At 41.2% G+C, this 23,692-nt stretch overlaps 1 protein-coding gene across 1 annotated transcript in view; it reads left to right on the top strand.

The window, feature by feature from the left end:
- Axdnd1 (axonemal dynein light chain domain containing 1) overlaps window positions 1-23,692 on the top strand; it is a 100,739-nt gene that overhangs the window by 30,409 nt on the left and 46,638 nt on the right. Inside the window, exons 10-13 of the mRNA XM_021161273.3 lie at window positions 11,550-11,690; window positions 12,318-12,422; window positions 16,752-16,872; window positions 22,504-22,605. Coding sequence (XP_021016932.1) covers window positions 11,550-11,690; window positions 12,318-12,422; window positions 16,752-16,872; window positions 22,504-22,605 — 469 coding nt within the window. The remainder of the gene's footprint in view (window positions 1-11,549; window positions 11,691-12,317; window positions 12,423-16,751; window positions 16,873-22,503; window positions 22,606-23,692) is intronic.

The following is a 23,692-nucleotide window of genomic DNA, read 5'->3' as shown; positions in this document are numbered from 1 at the left end:
TGAGAATCCACCCTTTGCAGGGTAAGCAATGCCTCAGACTTTTTTTTTTCTGCTATCTGATTTATGGTGTCAGCAGTATTAACTTGATTGGCCATAATAATTCCTGCTGACACTGCAGACACCACAATGGCAGTAGCAATGGCGTCTGTGATTCCAAAATCTCTCTTTTGCCGCACAAGACTCATAATTGGGAACTTCTCTGGATCTGCCTCAACAGGCATAGGGCCAATGGTAGATGTACCACTAAGGCTAAGAAATTGGTTCCATTCCAGCATTGCGTCAAAAAACAAATGACATTTGTACAATCTAACCATTCTGTATTATTTTGAAATTCAGCCAATATAAAGAAAAATGGAGGATTAACACAAACTTCTACTGGAGAAGTAGTCATATTTCTGATAACTCTATTAGATGTCACATTATCTAAATGAGCAGAGGTATTGGAAAGTGTGGCAGAAACATTCAATATCTCATGAGAGGTTCCAGTCAGCAATGCAAAGGCTGACAAACTGGTACTAGCACCTGCCTCATTACTTAAAATCCATTGGTAATATGGCCAAATATTTCCTTTTCCTGTAGCATCTCCTTTATCATTCATTATGGCAAAATCCAATGGAGGTGACAAAACAAAACCCTTCGCTATTTCTTTCCGAGGAAAAATTTTTGATTGACAAGGTAAAAAAAACTATAGGAAATGCAAGGTCCGGATGACACTAGGGCACGCTGCGTATAGCAGTAGCATTGCCAACAGGCCATCGTGATCTTTTGGGAATAGTCACAATTCCCTTTATCATATTAGTGGTGATGTTTATAGGTGAAGTTACATTATTTCCAACATCATTTGAGCCTGATTGTGCTCCTTGAGCAACTTGTGTTAAAGCATTAAGTAACACCCCAGAACTCACTTTATTTTGGCTAATGGGATCTGCCCAATTAGAGATAATCTTTTTCTTTAAAAACATACAGGGTGTAAGCCGGGCGTGGTGGCGCACGCCTTTAATCCCAGCACTCGGGAGGCAGAGGTAGGCGCATTTCTGAGTTCGAGGCCAGCCTGGTCTACAGTGTGAGTTCCAGGACAGCCAAGGCTACACAGAGAAACCCTGCCTCGAAAAACCAAAAACAAAACAAAACAACAACAACAAAAAAAAACATACAGGGTGTAAAAGGTTTATCCACATTATGCACAAAGCATAGTGTATAATTTAAATGAAAACTCGTACTATTATACACCCGTGGCTCTTGAGGAGTTTGTTGTGCACAAGGTGCATCCAAAAAACATTCAGTTGCAAAAAACAAAGGCAAGGTAGAGGAATTGGAATGTACCGGTAAGGATACTGGCCATGATCTCACTACGGCCCACAAAGGTATACTTATCCCTGTCTCAATCATCAGGAGTAAGAATAACAGGATCATCTTGGGATTCATCTTGATCTTTCGCAGTTCTTGTCAGTCTTGTCGGAACCCAAAGTGGATTATCTTCACCCTGTGGAAAAACACAAATAGCTCCCCTGGATCTGATTAATATGGGATCCGGGCCATACCATTTATTATCAAGGACATTTTTCCATTTGACCATTTCGTTGGGCAGTTGAGGCCATTGTCCCTGCCTTTCGGCTGGTGATCTTCCAGCATCATCCAATTTTAAAAAATTAAGAGTAAATATTGTAAGGGATAGAGCCATCTTTGGCGTCATAGCCTCTATTCCCCCTTTTTGTTTTTGCAAATATTGTTTCAAAGTACGATGGGCTCTTTCAATGATGCCTTGGCCCTGTGGATTATAGGGCAACCCAGTAATATGTTTCACTTGCATTTGTTTGCAAAATTGACTAAATTTAGAAGAGGTATATGTAGGACCATTATCTGTCTTTATCAGCAGGGGCTTGTCCCATGCAGCCCAAGTCTCTAAGCAGTGGGATATGACATGAACTGCCTTTTCCTTTGTCAAGGGAGAGGCATGTATGACACCGGAACTGGTATCGATGGACACATGTATATATTGTAATTTACCAAAAGCTGGGATATGCGTGACGTCCATCTACCAAATATCTAGGGGTCGCAATCTGCAAGGATTAACGCCCACGGAAGGTGCATTAATAAATTCTACACATTTACCACACTGTAGGACAATATCTTGAGCTTCTGTTCGTGTGAGCTTAAACTTCCGTAGCAATGTAGAAGCAGGGACATGATAAAGTTGATGAAAATTCTTAGCACCTTCTATAGAACTTTGTGATAGCAAAACCATATCTCTGGTGGCTGAATCAGCAATTGCATTTCCCGTAACCATAGGTCCAGATAATGATGTATGTGCTCTAATATGTTGAATATAAAAGGGATGCTCACACGTCAAAATACAATCTAGTATTTTCATCAAAATTTCAAATACTGGACTAGACTGCTTAAAATTTCCAGCAGTCTCTAATGCTAATACAACATTAACCACATAAACAGAATCAGAGATAATATTTATGGGCATAAGGAACCTTTTAAAAACTTCTAAAACCACCAAACATTCCACCAATTGAGGGGCTCCTGGTGTAAATTGCAACCGCACAGCCTTTTCATTAATCACATAACTTCCAGTTCCTGTTTTGGATCCATCTGTATAAATATCAATGGCTCCCTTTATAGGGGTATTAGCTGTCACCTTTGGAAATATCCCTGGATGCAATAACATAAAATGTAATAAAGGATGTTTAGGATAATGATTATCAATTAAACCAGAATAACTGCATCTAAGAATGGCCCATTCATCTATGGTAGCACACAATATTTGCATTTGTGTGGCAGTATATGGAATAATTATGCTATCAGGCATTTTTCCAAAGTGAGTAATTGAACTTTTTATACCTTTATGGGCCATATTTGCCACCATGGTGGGATAATGCTCTATAGTCTTATTAGGGGATATATGTGGATGTATCCATACTAAAGGGCCATTTTGCCATAACACAGCAGTTTGCAAATTTATAGTTCGTAATATGCATAGGTACAAAGGTTCTTGCTCATTTATACGATTTAACTGTGCTTTTTGGATAGCTCTTTCTACTCTCCTAAGAATTTCAGAAGCCTCAGGTGTTAATTGTCTCAATGAGGTAATATATGATTCTCCTTCTAAAATTTGAAATAAAGGTTTCAGTTCCGAAGTAGGGATCCTTAAATAAGGTCTAATCCAATTTATATCTCCTAATAATTTTTGAAAATCATTTAATGACTTTAAATGATCTTTTCTTATACTAATCTTTTGTGGGGTAACACACCGTAAAGTAATAGTGGCTCCCAAAAAATGACTAACATTAGACTGCTGTACCTTTTCTGGTGCAATAATCAAGCCATTATTTTTTAAAGTTTCATTAAGCAAGCCATAAGCTTGCTGTATACTTTCTTCTTCAGGTCCACATACCAAGATATCATCCATATAATGACAGATTTTTAAGGAAGGGAAACCATCTCTAACTGGTTGCAAAGCTTTTCCTATATATAACTGACATATGGTAGGGCTATTTGCCATTCCTTGGGGTAATACCTGCCATTGATACCTTTTATCAGGCTCCATATGATTAGCAGAAGGCAGGGTAAATGCAAATCTAGCTTTATCTTTCTTATTTAGTGGAATGGAAAAGAAACAGTCCTTAATATCTGTTGCGGCCTTCCCGCAGTCCACAACACGAACGGTTCAACTGAGAATGGCAGTTCGAGCTGAAAAGAGAGGAATCTAGACGGGGCGGAAGAATGAATGGAGCTAAGACAACATTCTGATCAAAGCTCAATTTTACTATTTTCAGACACTCAGTTATAAAGGAAGGGGGAGGGAACCCAATTTCCCGCCAAGTAACTCAGGGTCCAGTAGCAGGACGAACACGTGTGTGCCTCCAGGCAGCAAAGGCAGGGTCCAGCAGTAGGCATGGCAGGACGAATGAGCAGGTAGCTCCACCCTTGAGCAAGCAGGTTCCAGGCTGGGGGAAGGGAGGCCACATCTCCTCCCATTAGTTAACAAAACAAACAAACAAACAAAAAGGGCTGGCCTGAGGCAGAAAAATTATTTATGTTCAATAGTTTTGCCTGAGTTCTTAGGGCTAAAGAAAAAAACCTGTTTCCGTGGGATTCCCTAACTTTTCTAATGGTAAACTGTATCTGGCTAAGACTGTCCTTATTATCTTAGTAAACCACTAACAGAATAGGCTCTGACTTTATAATGCTAATTAGTGCTGAATAGGTAACTACCTGTTTGCATTTTAAGTAGGGCGTTGGAACCCTGGCTAAGTTTAACTAAACAAATTTAGAATAACACTGAGCTGATAATCCTCCGCAATTTTGGATGACAGGTGGGGAAACAGGGAGAAGGGGGTAAGACTGGCTGGCTCCTAGTACAAGGCCAGTTGGCTTTTTTTTTTTTTTTTTATTTGGGTGGGAGGCAGTGAAGGGCTTGCCCTTTCGACAGTAAGGTCTCCAACCTCTCTCCCCCCTATTAATTAAGTTTAAATAGGCAATGCTTAACAGAGGTGATCAAATGATTTTTTTCATCCATAGATGAGTGGGCCTTTAACCTTGACTTGGGTGGACATTGACCTGATTCCTCCCGTGAGCATTATAACAACCCACATCTGTGGCTCTTGGTATCTTTTGGGGAGGGGAGGCAGAGCCTTAGGTATTTTTGGTTTTTAGCTGGAGTCAGATACCAACCTCCTTCAAATCAGGTGTGTCGCACAGGGAACTCAGAAACGGTCAAGCTGGACCTTCCCTCCGCAGTAATCTCCTGCGCCAAGCGGTACCCATACTGTATTCATATGATTATGAATCAGTATCCCAGTTCTGAGCTATGCGCGGTCTCTATATGAGACTTGTCAACCTCAGATTTAGCAAGGCCTAGACAAGAATTATGTCAGTATTAACACCATGGATTGTGGTTAAAATAGGAGCTGGAGGTCTTTTCTCCTCATCCCTGTTATTCCCTAGCCTGAGGAACTAAGGACACCTTGCAGTAACAGCAAGGGTGAAAAGCCAGAGGCCAGCTAAGGGACTAAGCCCATCTCTATCAAAATAAGAACTAATCTCTGTAAATATATGAAATTTATACTTCCCTCGCTCTCCTGGTAAATCTAAATCTTATCTTAGAGTGAAAGCCACATGTTGGGATGTCCTTGGAAGGGAGATTAGCAGTACCACCTGTTTGCTCTTAGGGGCGGAGAACCGGAGAATGTAGATTGACCTGCTTGAGAAAAGAAAGAAATCTAAACAATGAGAGAGTAGCACTGTAAATTTTCTGTTTGGAGAAGTCAAGGTACTTTATTTAGATGCAAATTGTAAAGCTAAAGCTAATCTCCGGCCTCTTGTAGGGGAATTGGCTCAGAGAAAAACAGTGTTTCTGGGAGCTTCCACTCCCAGCTGAATTCTAAGCACAAGAGGATTTTTAGTCTTTAGAATGATACTTACGAGAAGAGACAGAATCTGTGTTTACCTGACGAATTAATCTCTCTGGTAGCCACCGTGCTCCATCTTCATCTCTTGAAAAAACACAAACCGAGCCTCTTCCCCAGATTAGAACTGGATCTGGACCCTTCCATTCATTAGTCAGGGCGTCCTTCCATTTTACCAATGCATAAGAATTAGAAGTAACTGGGTGCCAGTGGCGTTCCGCTGCAGACTGACCTTTAATGTCAGTTTGCAAAAAGTTTAGGACAAATAAGGTGAAGGCAAGATGAGCCTTTGGTGACCTTGGGGGATATAGATGCCCCTCTTTTGTTTTAAAAAGCCAATTCTTTAAGGTGCTATGAGCACGTTCAACTATTCCTTGTCCCATGGGGTTGTAAGGAATTCCAGTTTTATGTTTGATACCGAATTCTTTACAGAATGCAATAAAGTTTTTACTAGAATAAGATGGCCCGTTATCTGTCTTAATAAGCTTAGGCAACCCCATGGTATTAAAGGCTTGTAGGCAATGATCAATTACGTTTTTTGAAGCCTCCCCTGTATGCAGAGAAGCAAAGAGAAATCCTGAACAGGTATCAATGCAAACATGTATATATTTTAGTTTTCCAAATTCTGAATAATGGGTTATATCCATTTGCCAAATGTGATTAGGCATAAGGCCTCTAGGATTGACTCCTAGATGTGGCACTGGAGATAATGTAATACATTTAGGACATTGTTTTACAATCATTCTTGCTTGCTCCTTAGTGATCTTATGTCGGAGCCTTAGGGTATGGCTAGAGAGGTGAAACCTTTCATGATCACGTTGGGCCAGAGCAACAGGATTCGAAACTAAAGCTTCTCCTATTAGAGCTCTGTCAATGCGATCATTACCCTCGGCCAGAGGCCCAGGAAGACCAGAGTGAGACCGTATGTGGCCAATATAAAACGGATTTTTCCGGGCAAGAATGATGTTTTGCAATTCTGAAAATAAGGATCCTGATGGCGTATTGAAGTTAAACGTACCACAGGTTTCTAATAAGGGTACTGACTGAGCAACATATAAACTGTCAGTAAAGATATTAAAAGCCTCATGTACAGACTGAAAGACCTTTAGCACTGCTGTTAATTCGGCTAGCTGAGCTGAGAGACCAGGAGTCTCTACGATAACCTGTTGATTATTAATAAGATATCTTAAGGTAATGGGCAATTCCTCTATCTGAGTGATTTTTGTTAAAATTCAGTCCATCATCAGAGTTTCCACATTTATCAATTTTTGAGTTAAGAAGATCTTTTTCTGAGGAGGCCTTCTCTGATAGGCACTCCTCCTGAGATACCACAAGCTCCGCCTGAGGGCGATTTAGCCCTGGAAAAGTTGCATCTTTTATAGCATCATTTACAAGCGCCCAGAGACCTAGGGTAAAATTATCTGTCTGAGCGATATTCAAGGCCTCACCAACTTTCTCCCAGGTTCCACAATCTATTGTTTCTTCTTCCTTGAACCATGGACAACAGCTATCTATCTTATCTAAAAAATTTCTTACTAATTGTACTTCAAGCCTTACTCCTCTGGCCTGAAACAACTCCTGAAAACTAAAAACAACCGCCTGATCCATGACTTTAAACCCTTCCTTCTTCCACCTAAGCAGCTTTCTAAAAAGCTGCGGCACGCCGCCTGTCTCCCAAGCAGAAACAGTGTTGGGTTAGCACTGATTCAAACTTGATTCGTATCCTACCGCATCCTCAGCAACACTTTACAAAACTGAAATTTTAGGCTAGCGCTAGCATGTGTACCTGTCCGTTGCTCCGATGCTCCGATATGAAGATCCTTTCCTTTCTTGTGGAGCTCCACACAGCAGTCGTTTCTCTTAGCATCCCTCTGCCATTCTTCAGGTCCCAGTTCTGGCGCCAACTGTTGCGGCCTTCCCGCAGTCCACAACACGAACGGTTCAACTGAGAATGGCAGTTCGAGCTGAAAAGAGAGGAATCTAGACGGGGCGGAAGAATGAATGGAGCTAAGACAACATTCTGATCAAAGCTCAATTTTACTATTTTCAGACACTCAGTTATAAAGGAAGGGGGAGGGAACCCAATTTCCCACCAAGTAACTCAGGGCCCAGTAGCAGTACGAACACGTGTGTGCCTCCAGGCAGCAAAGGCAGGGTCCAGCAGTAGGCGTGGCAGGACGAATGAGCAGGTAGCTCCACCCTTGAGCAAGCAGGTTCCAGGCTGGGGGAAGGGAGGCCACAAATATCCACTACTATAATTCTCCAATCCTTAGGTAGAGCTGAGAGTAGGGGAAGTCCTCTTTGTACAGGACCCATAACTTGCATTTGTGCATTAATGGCTCGTAGGTCATGTAACAATCTCCATTTACCTGATTTCTTCTTTACAACAAAAATAGGGGTATTCCAGGGTGATTGCGTGGGTTCTACATGCCCCAGGTCTAATTGTTCTTGTACTAATTCTTTAGCTGCTTTTAACTTCTCAGAGGGTAAAGGCCACTGAGGCACCTACACCGCGTCCTCCATACGCCACAGAATGGGCAAAGGCTCCTCAGCGGCCCCTAGAAAAAACCCAGTCCTTTCTTATCTGCTTTTTCTGTGGCTTTAACTGGTGAAATTCTGCCTTGTAAATTTTTTCCAAGACCTAGTCCAGGTATATATCCCATTCCTGTCATCATTTCCTCGCTTTTCTGAGAATAATCATTAGTCAATATAAAATTCATGGCTGACAACACATCTCTTCCCCATAAATTTACAGGTAAAGGGAGTACATAAGGTTGAAAAAGCCCTGTCCTTCCTTCTTTATCCTTCCATTGTAAGGATTTTGCACTTATAGTTGGGGTAGCCTCATATCCTAATCCTTGTAGGCTATGTGATGATTGATTAACAGGCCAAGAAGCAGGCCACCAGTTACTGGATACAATGCTTTTATCTGCTCCTGTATCCATTATGCCTTGAAAGGTTTTTCCTTCTATTTGTAATGGTAAAGTGGGGCGATTATCCAAATCTAAAGAAATGTAGGCCACATTAGTTCCTGTAAGACCAAATCCCTTATCCCTTCAGGAATTCTGGTTACAAGAGAACATGTTATGCAAACTAGGAAGAATCAGCAATTGAGCAATGCAATCTCCAGGAGAAATGGCCACGATACCTCGGGGTGCAGAACATATAATCTTAACTTGTCCCTCATAATCTGAGTCTATAACTCCGGGATGTATCATCAATCCTTTCAAGGCAGAAGAGGACCTACCCAACTGTATCCTTTGGTAAGGGACCTCTAAAATCTGAAGAAATAGGTTGGCACCCCATTTGAGGTGTAAGAATTACTCTGGAGGTGGCACAGATGTCCAATCCTGCTGAGCCCAGAGTGGCTCTCCTCGGTCTTTGGGTGGCCTCATGGACACTGTGGTCTGGAGTGCCCCATACATTTGGGGGCCCTGGGGATGGGGGCCCCTCACTCTGTTTTTTGGCTGTTGCACTTTAAACTGAGGTATTGGCCTTCCTTTTATATCTCTGACTGATCTACATTCATTTGCCCAATGTCTTCCTTTCCCACATTTTGAGCAAATACCTGGTACCTTCTTTTCAAACCTACTCTTTCTACCCTTTGTACACTGCTTTCGCATGTGACCTATTTGTCCACAATTATAGCAGGTTATTCCTTTTGTTTGCGCCATCAAAACTGCGGCAGCCAGCCCTGCATTTGAAAGGGGTCCTCCTATTTCTCTACAGGCCTTCATCCATGCCTGTAGTCCTTTCCCTTTCCAAGGTGTGATAGCATTTCTACATTCTTTGGTACATTGCTCATAAACTAATTGTTCAATTAGTGGCATCGCAGCCTCATAATCACCAAATATGCATCCAGCTGCTTCCATCATGCGAGCCACAAATTCAGAGAACGGCTCATTAACTCCCTGAATAATTTTTGTCAAATTACCAGGCAGATACCTCTCCTCGATTAGGCAATGCTTTCCAAGCTTTCACTGCTGCCTGACTGATTTGATCATAGACCTGCACTGGGTATCCTAATTGATTGTTTGTCCATTGACCCTGACCTGTAAGCATTTCAAAGCTCCATGCTTGTTGCCCTGCAGCAGCATTAGCATGGGCCTGACTCAAACACAGATCATGCCATATAGACTTCCAGTCTAGATACTGTCCCATCGTAAGACATGCCTTTACCACACTCATCCAATCAGAGGAAGTCATGGCATGGTGAGCCAGTCTATCAATTTGGGACTGAGTAAAAGAGACATTGACTCCATAGGTCCTTACTGACTCTGCTAAATCTTTCACTTGTTTATGCAATATTGGCTCATAATATCACTGTTGAGCTTGATCCTGAAACACAGGAAAAGCCTGACATATTTTCCGCAACCTTCTAGGAGTGCAAAAAGAGTGGCCATTGCCAATTGTTTTCTTATCTGTATAAGGCGGAGGTGGTGGGGGAGCACTGATACTCCTCCCTATTGGACCATATCTTTCCGCCTCATACTCTGCAGCAGCCTCCTCCAAATCTTCCTCCTCCCCTGCTGATAATTCCAAGTCCTCCGAGCTAGATAATTCTAATAACTCAAAGTCCTCAAGAGGAGGGTAGATTGACTTAATTTTTTGATCTTCATTCTTTATATTATCTTTTGAATCTCTATATTTTGCTTTCTTTTCCTTTTCTCTTTTTATATCTCTTCCTTTACTTATTTTTCTGCGCGCTCCTTCCTTTTCATTTCTCTCTGTTTCTGGAATGCTTTCCTGGTGCTCCTGCAAAAGTAGCTGCCCTTCCTTAATAGCTGGTTCACATTTCTTGTCCTGCATACAAGCCTTAATCAACTTCCATAGCAGTCTTGTTCCTGCTTTCACTTTCCCTTCAGCTTCCTCTCTCGCTATATCTCTCCCTAACTTTTCCCAACTAGGTAGTGTCAGCGACCGAGTGGGGGCAAACCAAGGAGCGAGTCTGTCTATCTCTTTTAAGAACCCTCTCACTGTACTTTCAGAAATCTTTAGACCTCGTTCTTTAAGTAAGGCTTGCACCGGCCCTACTAACGGCATAGACTGGCCAGTACCCATGATCATCCTGGACTAAAGTGTCCTTGAGACACTCACTTATCTACGTGAGATTCAAGGTCGACTCACAAGTTTATCTACACTCACTTTATGATCTTATGTATCTGCCAAGCTATTCCCAGCAGATACTCTCGTGTCCAGGGCGATGAAAATTAAGACAATAACACAATATCAGGACAAGAAAGAAAACAAGCAACACCACCCCAGCAACAATTACCAGATCTATTCCGTAGGAAAGCATATCTCTCAGAGACTTACATAAATTTCTTTTTACTTACCGGTACCGCCGTTCCCCAGCTGAAGAGTTCTGAATCCACAAGGTCGAATCCTTCTCAACAGCCTTTGTTGCAGGAACACTTCTCCTCCCCGTGATGCAGTTCTGAATCCTCCCTGTAACAGGGGGTTTTCACTGGTGCCTGAAGATGTCTCATCCCGGGTTTCGGCACCACTTGTGAGTGCCCGACTAGCCAGCAAGAAAGACGCCACAACAGGATCCTTCTGCACACGTTTATTGGGAAAGCTTGATTGCAGAGGTGAAAAGACCCCGAGCCCCAGAACTGGCGCTGCTTATATAGGCCTAGAAGAGGCATGTCTACACCCGATTGGTTATGCTTTCAGTACCTCATTTGTATGCCTCGGGCCAGGCAGTGACTCGGCAAAAAACTTTACTGCACGTAATGGCCTATGTGACTTCCCACACACAAGTACAGCACCAAGAGCAACTTTGAGTGACCACACCCTAACCGTTCTTACATATTATTACGTGTCTTTTTACATTTAGTCAGTTTGAGGAAAATGTCATCTATGAGTTCAACTATATAAAAATCTTACTCTACTCGGGTACTCTGGCTATTGATATAAAGAGAGATTTGTGGTTCCTCTCAAAAGGGTTTATAATTTAGAACTATAACAATCCTTATTTTTGTTTCTTGTCTCAGATATAATCTATATTCATAATAGACACACCTTGTCTTTGGTTCTAAGGTACTTGTTAATTTTCTGTGTGTGTACTGCCAGAGAAGAGCATGGGTTCCCGCTTATTATGTCCCTGCCTGTCCTTTGTCTCCCCCACAGAGAGAAGTATGTGCAAATGCTTGACCATATCGCCCGGCAGATGATTGAATTCTATAAAGACCTGGTGACTCAGCGGATGATGGACCAGCGCATCTTACAAGAACTATTTAACTTCAAGAACGTGATTGAAGAACTGACCAGGTGAAAATGTGGCGGCTCCTCAATAGGAAGCCGAAGCCAGAGCCTTGTCTTTACCTGTAGGAAATGCTAATCACAGATAGGAGTAGTGAAAGGCAAAGGCCCCTTTGCCTTCAGGGTTTAGCAAGAAAATCAGGAGATCTGGGTGCTGCTGGTGGAGAGACAGAGAATGGTTTATTCAATCATAACTGAAAGCCCACTGCCTGTATTAGTTAGAGAAAAACCCGATCCACATTATACATACATATCTTATATTTCCAGATCACTTCCATGGTTGTAAATGCTAGCGTTTAAATTTCAAAGAAACTAAATATAATATAGCAATTAAGGTTACTGGGATAACCTTGTGTAAGATGACTAGTGGCAAGAGTGAAGAGCCCAGGCTAGGCAGGCCAGAGCAGGGTACAACGTCTGCCCCTGCTGTGTTCTAAAAGGTGTGCCTGCCATCTGACGGGATTCCACCCAGGATGTGTGCTGGAGGTCTTTTGATTTGGCTTAGACACACAGTAACTGAAATTATGTGTAAATCTGATTGTAGGGGAGAAAGGTTTTGGAAGTTTCCAACTTTGAGTTTGATTGTTTTTGTTCTTTTTTTCTCTCTTTCTTTCTTTTTTATTTTTTTATTTTCAGGGAACTTTGTCTGGTTCAGGCCCATGACAGGAAATTAACAAAGGAAGCAGAGAAAGTCCAGAAGAACCTGGCAGAAGCTCTTTTGGAAGCAGAAAAGAATGCCAAGTGAGTAGGTAACATTTATACAGCTTGATAACGGAATGAGGAGACACTTGATTGTCCACTTTCCCCAGCCTCAGGTGGCTGGCATGTAAAGTTCATGTCGCTGTGTCACCTGCTTCTTAGGGCTGTGCGGAAGCTTAACAGTGACAGTGCAGTGGAGCCCTCCAGCTCCAGGTCAGTGCCAGCCCGGGCAGGCAGTGTTTGTATCCCGCCCTTGACTGTTCTGGCACTGTAACCGCTCAGGTCAGAAAGGCAGACAGTTGTGACAGGAACCATTATCTGTTCTGTCCCTGAAACAGTGACAGCATTAATTTGGCAAAAGCAGTATTATGAAAGTATTGCTTGTATTTTAAGAGACGGGGACTTTTGCTAGATCTCACAGCCAGAGTCAGTAACACACTTGAGGTCACTTAAGGCTGATATCGCACTGTCTACTCAGCCTGCTAGTTTAACCTGCCTTTAAGAGAGCATACAGCAGCCGGGCGTGGTGGCGCACGCCTTTAATCCCAGCACTTGGGAGGCAGAGGCAGGCGAATTTCTGAGTTCGAGACCAGCCTGGTCTACAAAGTGAGTTCCAAGAAGCCAGGGCTACACAGAGAAACCCTGTCTCAAAAAACAAACAAACAAACAAAAAACAACAAAAAAACCCCAAAACACAAAAAACAAACAAACAAAAAGGAGAGCATACAGCAATCAACCTCACTTGCCTTGGATTTCCTGTGTAGTGAACATTTACAACTTAAACCAATGTACAGCTGTAATTTTAAATTCTGTGCTCTTCCATGCCCGTGATCCAGAACAGTGTATATGTGTTATGATATCATTTGCTGGGAATAGCAAATACAGAGATTGAAAGCAATCTTCTAAGATGAATATCCATTATAGATATTGGCTGATGAACAACGATGTTTATAGTACTGTTTGTTGTCTAGGTCAATTGATGTTAGTTGGAGCCAGTGACTTAATCCCTTATAAAACTCTGTTAAAGATTTCTGCAGAGTCCTGTTCCTTCTCCACGGGATGCTGTCTGTGCTGTCCAGTATAAATATAAAGCAAACCTTTTTTGTTAGGGACAGATGGACAGACAGATAGATGCATGCACACACACACACACACACACACACACAGCACACAGCTACACAGACACACACAGAAACGTACATAGACATAGGAACAGATTCACAAAACAGCCATCAGGCAGATCTAGATCCAGACTTATACTGCAGACAGACAGAATGGAAGACACAGCTTGCATGAAGTAGAGAATTTAAGTCTGGACATACTCTTGGTAAACTGACTCCAAAGGGAAGGGTTTTGACTTCTTTCCTAAATATGACACCAATGCAATATTGGTGACTCAGAGTTAATTACAAATGCATCTAATAAACACAACTAAAACTAATAAATTCACTAAATCCTTCTTTTTTTAAGATTTATTTATTTATTATATATAAGTACACTGTAGCTGTCTTCAGACACTCCAGAAGAGGGCATCAGATCTCATTACGGATGGTTGTGACCCACCATGTGGTTGCTGGGATTTGAACTCAGGACCTCTGGAAGAGCAGTCAGTGCTCTTAACCGCTGAGCCATCTCTCCATCCCAAATTCACTAAATCTAAAGATAACAGTGTGAGCCGGGCGTGGTGGCGCACGCCTTTAATCCCAGCACTTGGGAGGCAGAGGCAGGTGGATTTCTGAGTTCGAGGCCAGCCTGGTCTACAAAGTGAGTTCCAGGACAGCCAGGGCTATACAGAGAAACCCTGTCTCGAAAAACCAAAAAAAAAAAAAAAAAAAAAAAAAAGATAACAGTGTGAAATGCTTTTCTCTTTCCTCTTTTGAGAAAACTTTCAATTCTTTAAATTAAAAAAAAGTGTGCATGCGGTGCATGTGTATGCGTATGTCTGTGATACCTGTGTCTGTGTGTGTGTCTGTGGTGCATATGTGTGTGTCTGTGATACCTGTGTGCATGTGTGTGTGTATGTCTGTGATACCTGTGTATGTGTGTGTGTGTGGTGCATGTGTGTGTGTCTGTGATGCCTGTGTGCATGTGTGTGTGTATGTCTGTGATTACTTGTGTATACATGTATGGAAGCCAGAGTTCAGTGCAGCTTCTTCCTCTACTGCTCTCCAACTTTGAAACCATTTTATTTTGTTTTATATTATCTTATTTATCTGTGTTGGTGTTATGTCTGCAGGTATGTCTGTATACCATGTGTGTGCAGGGCCAGTGGAGCCTTAGAAGAGGGTATCAGATACCCTAGAACTGGAGTTACAGATGGTGGTGAACCACTATTTGGGTGGGGGAACTAAACTCAGGGAGGAGGGGGGGGAAAGGTGGAGTGTAGTGGGAGGGGAGTGGGGAGGGAGGGGAAGGAGGAGGCGGAGGGAGGGGAAGGGGGAGGGGGAGGGGAAGGGGGAGAGAGGGAGAGAGGGAGAGAGGGAGAGGGGAAGAGGGAGAGAGAGAGGGAGCGGGAGCGAGAGCGAGAGGGAGCGAACCAGAGAGAGAGAGAGAGAGAGAGAGAGAGAGAGAGAGTACGAGCTTGAACATCTGAGACCTCAGAGCCCCACTCCCAGTTACACACTTCCTCCAACAAGGCCACACCCACTATAACAAGGCCACACCTCTTAACAGTGCCATGATTATATCCAAGCATTCAAATTTATGAGGCTATAGGGGCCATTCAAAGCACCACAGTCACTTCTGTGGTTATTCTTTCATCACATGTATTGATTGGTATGTGTGTGTGTGTGTGTGTGTGTGTGTGTGTGTGTGTCTGGGGGTTGAACTTGGATTGTTAGGTTTGATAGCAGGCTTACCTTGTGAGCCATCCTGCCAGTCCCAACAGCTTCTTTTGGCTAAACTCAGAGCACTCCTAATCCTGAGAGAGGTAATGGTGTAAATCAGAAGAGAAAGAAAGGTATATTCTACCAAACACAAAAACAACAAGAAAGAGGGAGCGATGAAGCCCCGTAGCCAAAAGCAATGTGGGAAGGAAAGGGTTAATTTGGCCCACAAATCCTAATTATAACCTAATTAGGAAACCAAAGCACGAGCTCAAACGTAGCAGGTCCCTGGAGGCAGGAAGTGATGCAGAAGCCATGAGGGTTTGCTGCTTATTGGTGTACTCCTCTTGGTTGTTCAGCCTGCTTTCTTATAGAACCCAGACCATTATGGGTAGACCCAGGGATGGCCCTACCCATAATGCACTGGGCCATCCCATATCAATCCCTAATTAGGAAAATGCCCCTATAGGCCCGCCTACAGCTCTATCATATGGAGCATTTTCTCAATTGAAGTTTCCCCTTCTCAGATGACTCTAGCTTGTGTCAAGCGGACATAAAAACTAGCCAGGACAAGGTATTTAATTACACATAAACTTCTGAGTAGCTGGGAGGGATTAAAAAAAAAAAAACCCTTGAGCTAATTATATGATTAAAATTTTTAGTACCTTACCTTAGTTTATTAGGCTTCAGGCCTTTAATAAAGAATCTTAACCAATGAGTAAAGAAAATTAACAGCTGGGCAGTGGTGGCCCACGCCTTTAATCCCAGCACTTGGGAGGCAGAGGCAGGCAGGTTTCTGAGATGGAGGCCAGCCTGGTCTACAGAGTGAGTTCCAGGACATCCAGGGCTACACAGAGAAACTCTGTCTCAAAATAAGAAAAAGAAAAAGAAAAAAGAAAAAAGATTAACAATACAACTATTGAACTTTTATTATTTGCATTCTAAATTTTTAAAAATTTCAAAAACTGTGTGTGATTGGTGTGAGTGTGTGCACACTCATGCATGCACAAACACACATATGGAAGTGTGAAGACTACTTACAGGGTTAGTGTTTGCCCTCCACCCTGGTTGAGCCAGGGTCTCTCTTGTTTCTGTCACTATGCTAATTACTCTATGGTATCTATTGAGCAGACTTCCAAGTAGTTCTGCCTCCTGTCTCACTTTTGGTGTGTTGAGAGTAGATGCACGATACTACATCTGGCCTTTTAGTGTGGCTCCTGGGGCCCTGAACTCTGGTAGGCCACCAGGCTTGCAAGGCAAGTGCGTTTACCCATCCAGCCATCTCTTGGAGATTATTCTGAAGTTTTCATTGGATACAATGGTGTTTAGAAGGTTACATTGGGTTTATTGTTTTTATCACGACAATCATATTTGCAAATAAAATGTGAACTTTTAAAAACTTTATTTTTTCACTCTAAAAAATGTTACCAATATATACAGCAAATATGCCGTGGTTACCTTATGAAGGGGCTTGAAGGAAAAGAATGCTGATTTCCATAACAATATTTTAAGTTATCTAAATAGATACTTCTTACTTTTCTTTCAGAATAGTAGAAGACTACCATGACTTATATACAATGCAGAGAGGAAGGATGGAGAGTGATATTAAACTCTTAATGACTGAAAGAGACATTTGGAGCTCAGCCACATATGAACTAGCCCTAAAGGTTTGTTCATCTGGCCTTGTAACTCAGACTTATATTGGCTGACATTTCATTCGACAATTCTGTTTTGTTTTGTTGGAAACAGGGTTTCTCTGTGTATTCCTGGCTGTCCCAAAACTCATCCATGACTCAGTCTGGCCTCAAACTCACAGAGACCTGCCTGCCTCTGCTTCTGCCTCCAGAGTGTTGGGGATAAAGGTGTGCATCACCACTGCCCAGCCTATTTGATAGTTTTTCAAAAAAAAAAAAAATACAGACGGTACAAAAAGAAGGAGGAGCATATTTATTGATGAATATCATAGGCACTGAAGATGGAAAGTTTCTTCCCTCTGTTTGTAAATAGCTATTGTACAATTTGGGCTGTTTTTTTTCTTTAACCAGAACTTATAAACTATAACTATAAATTGTTTTTATTTGTTTTGGGTATATATTAAAACTTATAAACATAATACATGCCAATTTATAGATAAAATGTATACTAATTTCTTAGAAAAGGTAGTATTGCTAACAAATACTAATTCTAATGTCTTACTTTTTCATCTCATGTAATCATATGAGGGTCCTTGAGAGTCATGTCACACTGCTTCTAGTACCTTGGCCAGCAAATTGAGTGAGGGAAACCCATGAACATGGCAACAATGCTTTGTGGTGGTAGCCAATCCCACAATATTCTACAATTCAAAACGGGCATGTGTTGGCTCTCTGTTCTGACACTAAGGACCGACTGGTAGGTATTAACACTGAATTATGACCCACAGGAAATTCAACAAACATACAAACACAAGAAACCAGATCCAACTGGATTGGTTCAAAATTCCACTGGTGGCAGTCCCTGGGCTCTCTGTGCAGACAGCCTGCATGATGGATCTGAGCTAAAGTTATCTTTAGTACCTGCACCATGCGGTTTGTCAGCTGCTTGGATGAAAATGCAGAAGAGATTCTTATCAAAATATACAGCTGTCAGAAGGGCAGTGGACTCAAGACTTGGGGTTAAGTCCAAGAAAAGATGAAAACTTCAAATGTAAAAACCATGACATTATAAATGTATTAGTCAGCCACGAGTGTAAATGAATATTTTTATAATACTGAGGTGAGGAAGTTCTTTTGTAACCATGACATGAAAGGAAACTTTGAAATTAAAATGTTGTATTAGACAACAGTTACTGGAAACAAAAATATATAACAGACTACAAGAAAATGTTGATATATATATGTGTATATATACATATATTATATGGCATGTATATATTTTAATCTTGAAATACTTATATTTGATTTAAAAATTTAGTGACTTGCTGGTTATTAGGTTTTAGGCCTTTAATAATGTATACATCTATATGCAGTTAATAAAACTGAAGTATTCTAATGGACATACTTTCTTTAGAATGAAAAAACAAAGCAATATGATCAGATCCTTCAGAGTAAAAAATTCAAGTGGCTAATAAATAAATAAATAAATAAATAAATAAATAAAACATTTCTAGCATCACTAATAACAAGCTGTAAAATGGAGAGAAATTAGATCATAGGGCTTATCATATCCACAGCCACTAATCAGATGATAAGAGTGGGTGCCTTCACATACTTCTGACAGCAGTACACAGCACACAACCATTTTGGAGATTTATTGGACAACAATATGCATAAACCCATTAAGACGGTTTCACTCAGGACTTGATTTCCAGCTTAACGGTGCTGTGAGATATGGACAGAATCAAAACTGTGCTTCAAAGCTTGATTTTGTTCTAGTCTCACAATATACAATACAATATACATACAGAATGATACTCTCGAGGTACAGCACTCAGATGCACTGTTTACTTAGTTGTATACAATGCTCAATACAGTGTATCATGTAGTACTTTTTCCTTAGTCTGGGCAACTGCAGTGAGCAAGTGGCCACAGTTCCTAATGAGCCACAAGATGCTGAGAGGAGGCAGCCCACACTCTGCAGTGCACTAAGTTGCTAGGCTACAATGTATTTGGTAGATTAAGGGCATCTATGTATTTTCAATATATGATGAGTTTATTTGGATGTAACCCTATCTTATGGTGAGGAGAATTAGTATTTTAAATCTGTAGCCCTTTAACCAAGAAATTCCGTTGATAAGAATACATTCCTGAGAAATACTAGTGCAAGTGAGTAAAGATATGGATATTAATTCTGATATTGCTTATTGTTACAACAATATTGAAATAGTCTAAATAAGCCACCAACAAGGGCGTTAAATTGTAGTTATCCAAACAGAAGAATAATAAGTAAAGATAAATGATATGGTATATGCTTTCAATCCCAGTGCTTGGGAGGTAGAGAATCAGAAGTTCAAAGTCAAGTTCAAGTCCAAGGCCAGCTTGGGCTACCTGAGGCAGATGGTCCAGCAGGGAAAGGGACCTGCCAGTGAGACAAATGACTTGAGTTTGATACCCAGGTCCCACACAGTGGGAGGAGAGAACCCACCCTGATTCTTCTATGATGGCATAAGTACATGCAGATCAATAAGTAAAAATTAAATAAAACAACAATAAAATTGTTATGGACATGGAAAAATGGTTACAAGTGAAAAAGTATGTTTTAGAATAATAGGTTGCAAATATACACTTAGATATACCATTACAAGTATAAAATATATTTTCAATTAAGACTATCTTATGTACTTAAAAATTATGTACATGTAATCAATATATCTATTGATAAAATGCCAGGCTAATTACACTGATTTTTTTTTTCTTTTGTGAGTGGGAATTTAGTACTGATGAGAATTTTGAAATTTTACTTTAAACATATATTGTTTGAGTTGATTTTTAACAGTTATGTATTGGTTTGTTTGTTTGTTTTTTAACTAAGGAATGTAATTTTTCATTTTATAGTAAACTTTGAGCAGCTGTTATGTATCAGGACACGTCCTGGGTGGTGAAACAAAAATAAGACAAATTTACTATTGTTTTTTTAAAGATATTTTATTTTATTATATGTAAGTACACTGTAGCTGTCTTCAAATCCCATTACGGATGGTTGTGAACCACCATGTGGTTGCTGGGATTTGAACTCAGGACCTCCGGAAGAGCAGCCAGTGCTCTTAACCGCTGAGCCATCCCACTAGTACCAGCTACTTTTGTTCATTTGTTTTTATATTATTTACTATTTGTGTATGTGCATACGTGAGCATGTGAAACAGCACACATCGATATATATATGGGAGTCAAAAGATAACTTTTGGGAGTCCCTCTCTCATGTGGGGTCTTGGGATGGAAGGCAGGCTGTCAGGCTGGCGCAGAGCTCATTTACCTGTTGAATCATCTCATTGGCTCCCAAAGTTACTGCTCTTAAAAGCTTAAAAGAGTCAAGTGTCTTATCAGACAAGAATACCAGGCTTTATTGGGCATGGCAGTGCACACTTTTAACCCCAGCACTTGGGAGGCAGAGGCAGGCAGATCCCAGGGAGTTCGAGACCAGCCTGGTCTACAGAGTGAGTTCCAGGACAGCCAGGACTACACATTGAGACCCTGTCTCAAAAAAAAAACAAAAACAAAAACAAACAGAAAACCTAGGCTTTGCAAAGTTTGCACATGTGTGAGGAGTGTACATGTGGGTAACAACTAGAAAGGTGGATAAAAGAAGGTAAAAGTTGGTGTTGAGGAGGATGGGCTAGGTAAAAGGACACATGGGACACAAGGAGGAAGAACCAGGTGGGGTGGCCTTTAATCCCAGCACTCAGAAGGCAGAGGAAAGTGGATCTCTAAGCCCAAGGCTAGCCTGATCTACAGAATGAGTTTCAGGACAGCCAGGGCTACACAGTGAGACTTTGCCTTGAAAAACAAAACCCAACAAGAACAAATAACAGCAGCAACAGCAGAGAGAGAGAGAGAGAGAGAGAGAGAGAGAGAGAGAGAGAGAGAGAGAGAGAGGAGAGAGAGAGAGAGAGAGAGAGGAAAAGAGACTGTGGATGGGGAGGAGTTGGGTCAGAGGTTACAGGAGTGAGGGATAACTAGGGGGAAGGAAAGAAATATCCCAAAGCCTTGGTTCCAACATTAAATCTTCCAGGGCTTTTTTTCCTCTTCAAAGTACATTTGATGTTTTTTTTTTTTCCTTTACTTGTTCATTTTCATTACAGACCTGTATAGGCTTAGGCATGATTAATAAAAATTACATGAAAGTCAATATTAAGCTGTCTTGAAATATTCTCCATCAAAGCAATTAGTCAATAACTTTTAAATTTAGCCTCAAGCAAATTCTTAGGACAAAAGCAAAAAGAAGCCATAGACTTTGCCAAAACATGATAAGAATATTCTCTAGTTTGGTTTTAATATTGTTTCCCTCTAAAACATCTTGAGCAATATCTCTATAGTCCACATTGCTCTCAGCACTTTGTCTTCTAACCTCCTACTACGATGGCCCATTAAGCTCTGTTTATAACATTCAACCTCTGTTCTAAAAGTCCTAAATTCTTCCACACTCCTCAAAACAAAGCAACAACAACACAACCCACATAGTCATGACAGTCACAGCAATGACCCACCTCTGGCACCAACTTCTGTCTTGGTTGCTTTTCTATGGCTATGATAAGACACCATGACCATACCAACTTAGGAAAGGAAGTATTGAATTGGGCTTATCATTTTAGAGGGTTAAAGTCCGTGATGGTGGAGCAAAGGCATGGTGATAGGAACAGCTGAGCGCCTCCCATCCTGATCCAAAAGCAGGAGGCAGAGAATGGGTACACAGGAAATTGTGCCCATCTTTTGGGATCTCAAAGCCTTCCCCTAGCGATACACCTCCTCCAACAAGGCCACACCTTCTAATCCTTCCCAGATAGTTCCAACAACTGGAGACCAAGTGTTCAAACATATGAGCCTGTGGGGGCTGTTGTCACTCAAATCAGCACATCTGTCACACAGAGGACCGTGTGGGTCATCTGCAGTAGAGACACTTGGACGTCTTTCTTTTATCTCTTCCTGTCCATTACTGCTCTAGCAAAGACTTTACCTGCTATATTGAGAAAGGGTGGTGACTGAGCACTTTTGCCTGATTCCTGAATTAATTTATGTTAAAATAGTATGTGTGTGTGCACGCACACGCATGTGCACATGTTTGTATGAGTTTGTGTGTGTGTTTGTAAAGGGGGGTTGCTAATAGTAGCACAGTGGCATTGTGCAAGGGTTGGGGACAGTTGTCTTGGGTTTTCTTGTACCCAGCTCTCTCCTTACTGCAGGAGCTCTGTGGCTATAGATATGTACTCTTACGCCGACTTTCTCTGGGTTCTGGGTATTTGAAGTCAGGCCCTCACATTTATCTACTGGACTATATTTTTATTTTTCTTGACAATTTTCAGATATTCTATCATTATCTTTGTGAAATTCTGAAGCTTTCCTCTCTGTTAAGATTAGTCTGAATTTTCTTTATCTGGATAACAGCTTGTGGTCTTCCATCTTGCCCATGTGTCTTGAACTGTGATGTACTTCCAGTTCAGTAGTTTTAGAAATGCATAAATTGATGATGCAAATTACTTAATTATTTAACTAAGACATTTTGATTGAAGTAATACTGATAAAAATTGATATGTAAAAATGTCACAAGTAAATTTTAGTGTTTAAAACATGTTTTAGGTTTCTGATTGTAGCATTTTTTTTTTATAGGTAATTGAAAGAAATAGAGTCATACTGGCTAAAAAACTCTACCTTAGTGAGAAAGGCTGGAATAAATATGCTAAGCATTTCATTATAATGCTGTCAACTAAGGTAAATCCCAGCTTACCTAAGTCATGGGTAAAATGGTGTATGTGTTATGTGTTGAAGCCATAGGTGTGGCTTTGCCAAATCTGTAGATTCTTTTTTTTTTAAAGATTTATTTATTTATTATATGTAAGTACACTGTAGCTGTCTTCAGACACACCAGAAGAGGGAGTCAGATCTCATTACAGATGGTTGTGAGCCACCATGTGGTTGCTGGGATTTGAACTCTGGACCTTCAGAAGAGCAGTCGGGTGCTCTTACCCACTGAGCCATCTCACCAGCCCAAATCTATAGATTCTTAAGTACAGTTCTATACTTAATGCTTTATTGTGGGTAGAATGAGAAATCTAAGGGAAGGGAAAAGGGATCTTAATTACTTTGCCTTCCACTGTAATAAAAAACACACCCAAGTCTAACAATACTCCAGAGTTATTAATTTAGTAGTGTTTAAGCTAAAATAGAAGTAAGAGGTGGTGGTTGGATTGTGATCAAGCCTGTAACCACAGAACTCAGGAGGCTGAAGCAGGAGGATCACAAGTTTGAGGTTAGCCTGGGCTACAGAGAAAGAGAAGAGAAAGATAATGAGGAGGAAGAGGGAGAAGAAGAGGAAGAGAAGGAAGAAGAAGAAGAGGAGGAAAAAGGAGACATTATTGATAAATTCTTAAATAATTTTATGAGAAAATTTATTGGTCTCCAATGGAGAAAATGAACTGGCATTTAGTGCATTCCTCACCAGGTCAAACTACTCACACCCTTGTGTCACTAGACCCCTCCCTTCTGAATATAGCAAACAGAGATTTATTAAGGAAATTTGAGAAAGAACTCTGGAGAGGAGGAGGGGCTCTGAGGGAGGAACACCGTCCAGTAACTTGGCTATTTTTGTTTTTTGTTTTTCGAGACAGGGTTTCTCTGTATCGCCCTGGCTGTCCTGGAACTCACTCTGTAGACCAGGCTGGCCTCGAACTCAGAAATCCACCTGCCTGTGCCTCCCGAGTGCTGGGATTAAAGGCCTGCATCACCCCTGCCCTGCTCATTTGACTATTTTTGTTTAGTATTTATTTTTAAATTTATTTATGTGTGTGTGTGTGCCTGT

This window comes from Mus caroli, unplaced genomic scaffold (genome assembly GCF_978045245.1).
Source record: "Mus caroli unplaced genomic scaffold, Mus_caroli_1 scaffold_1, whole genome shotgun sequence".
NCBI classification, from domain to species: Eukaryota; Metazoa; Chordata; class Mammalia; order Rodentia; family Muridae; genus Mus; species Mus caroli.
Note: the sequence above shows the minus strand (reverse complement) of the source record. Positions and strands in the feature narration are given on the sequence as shown.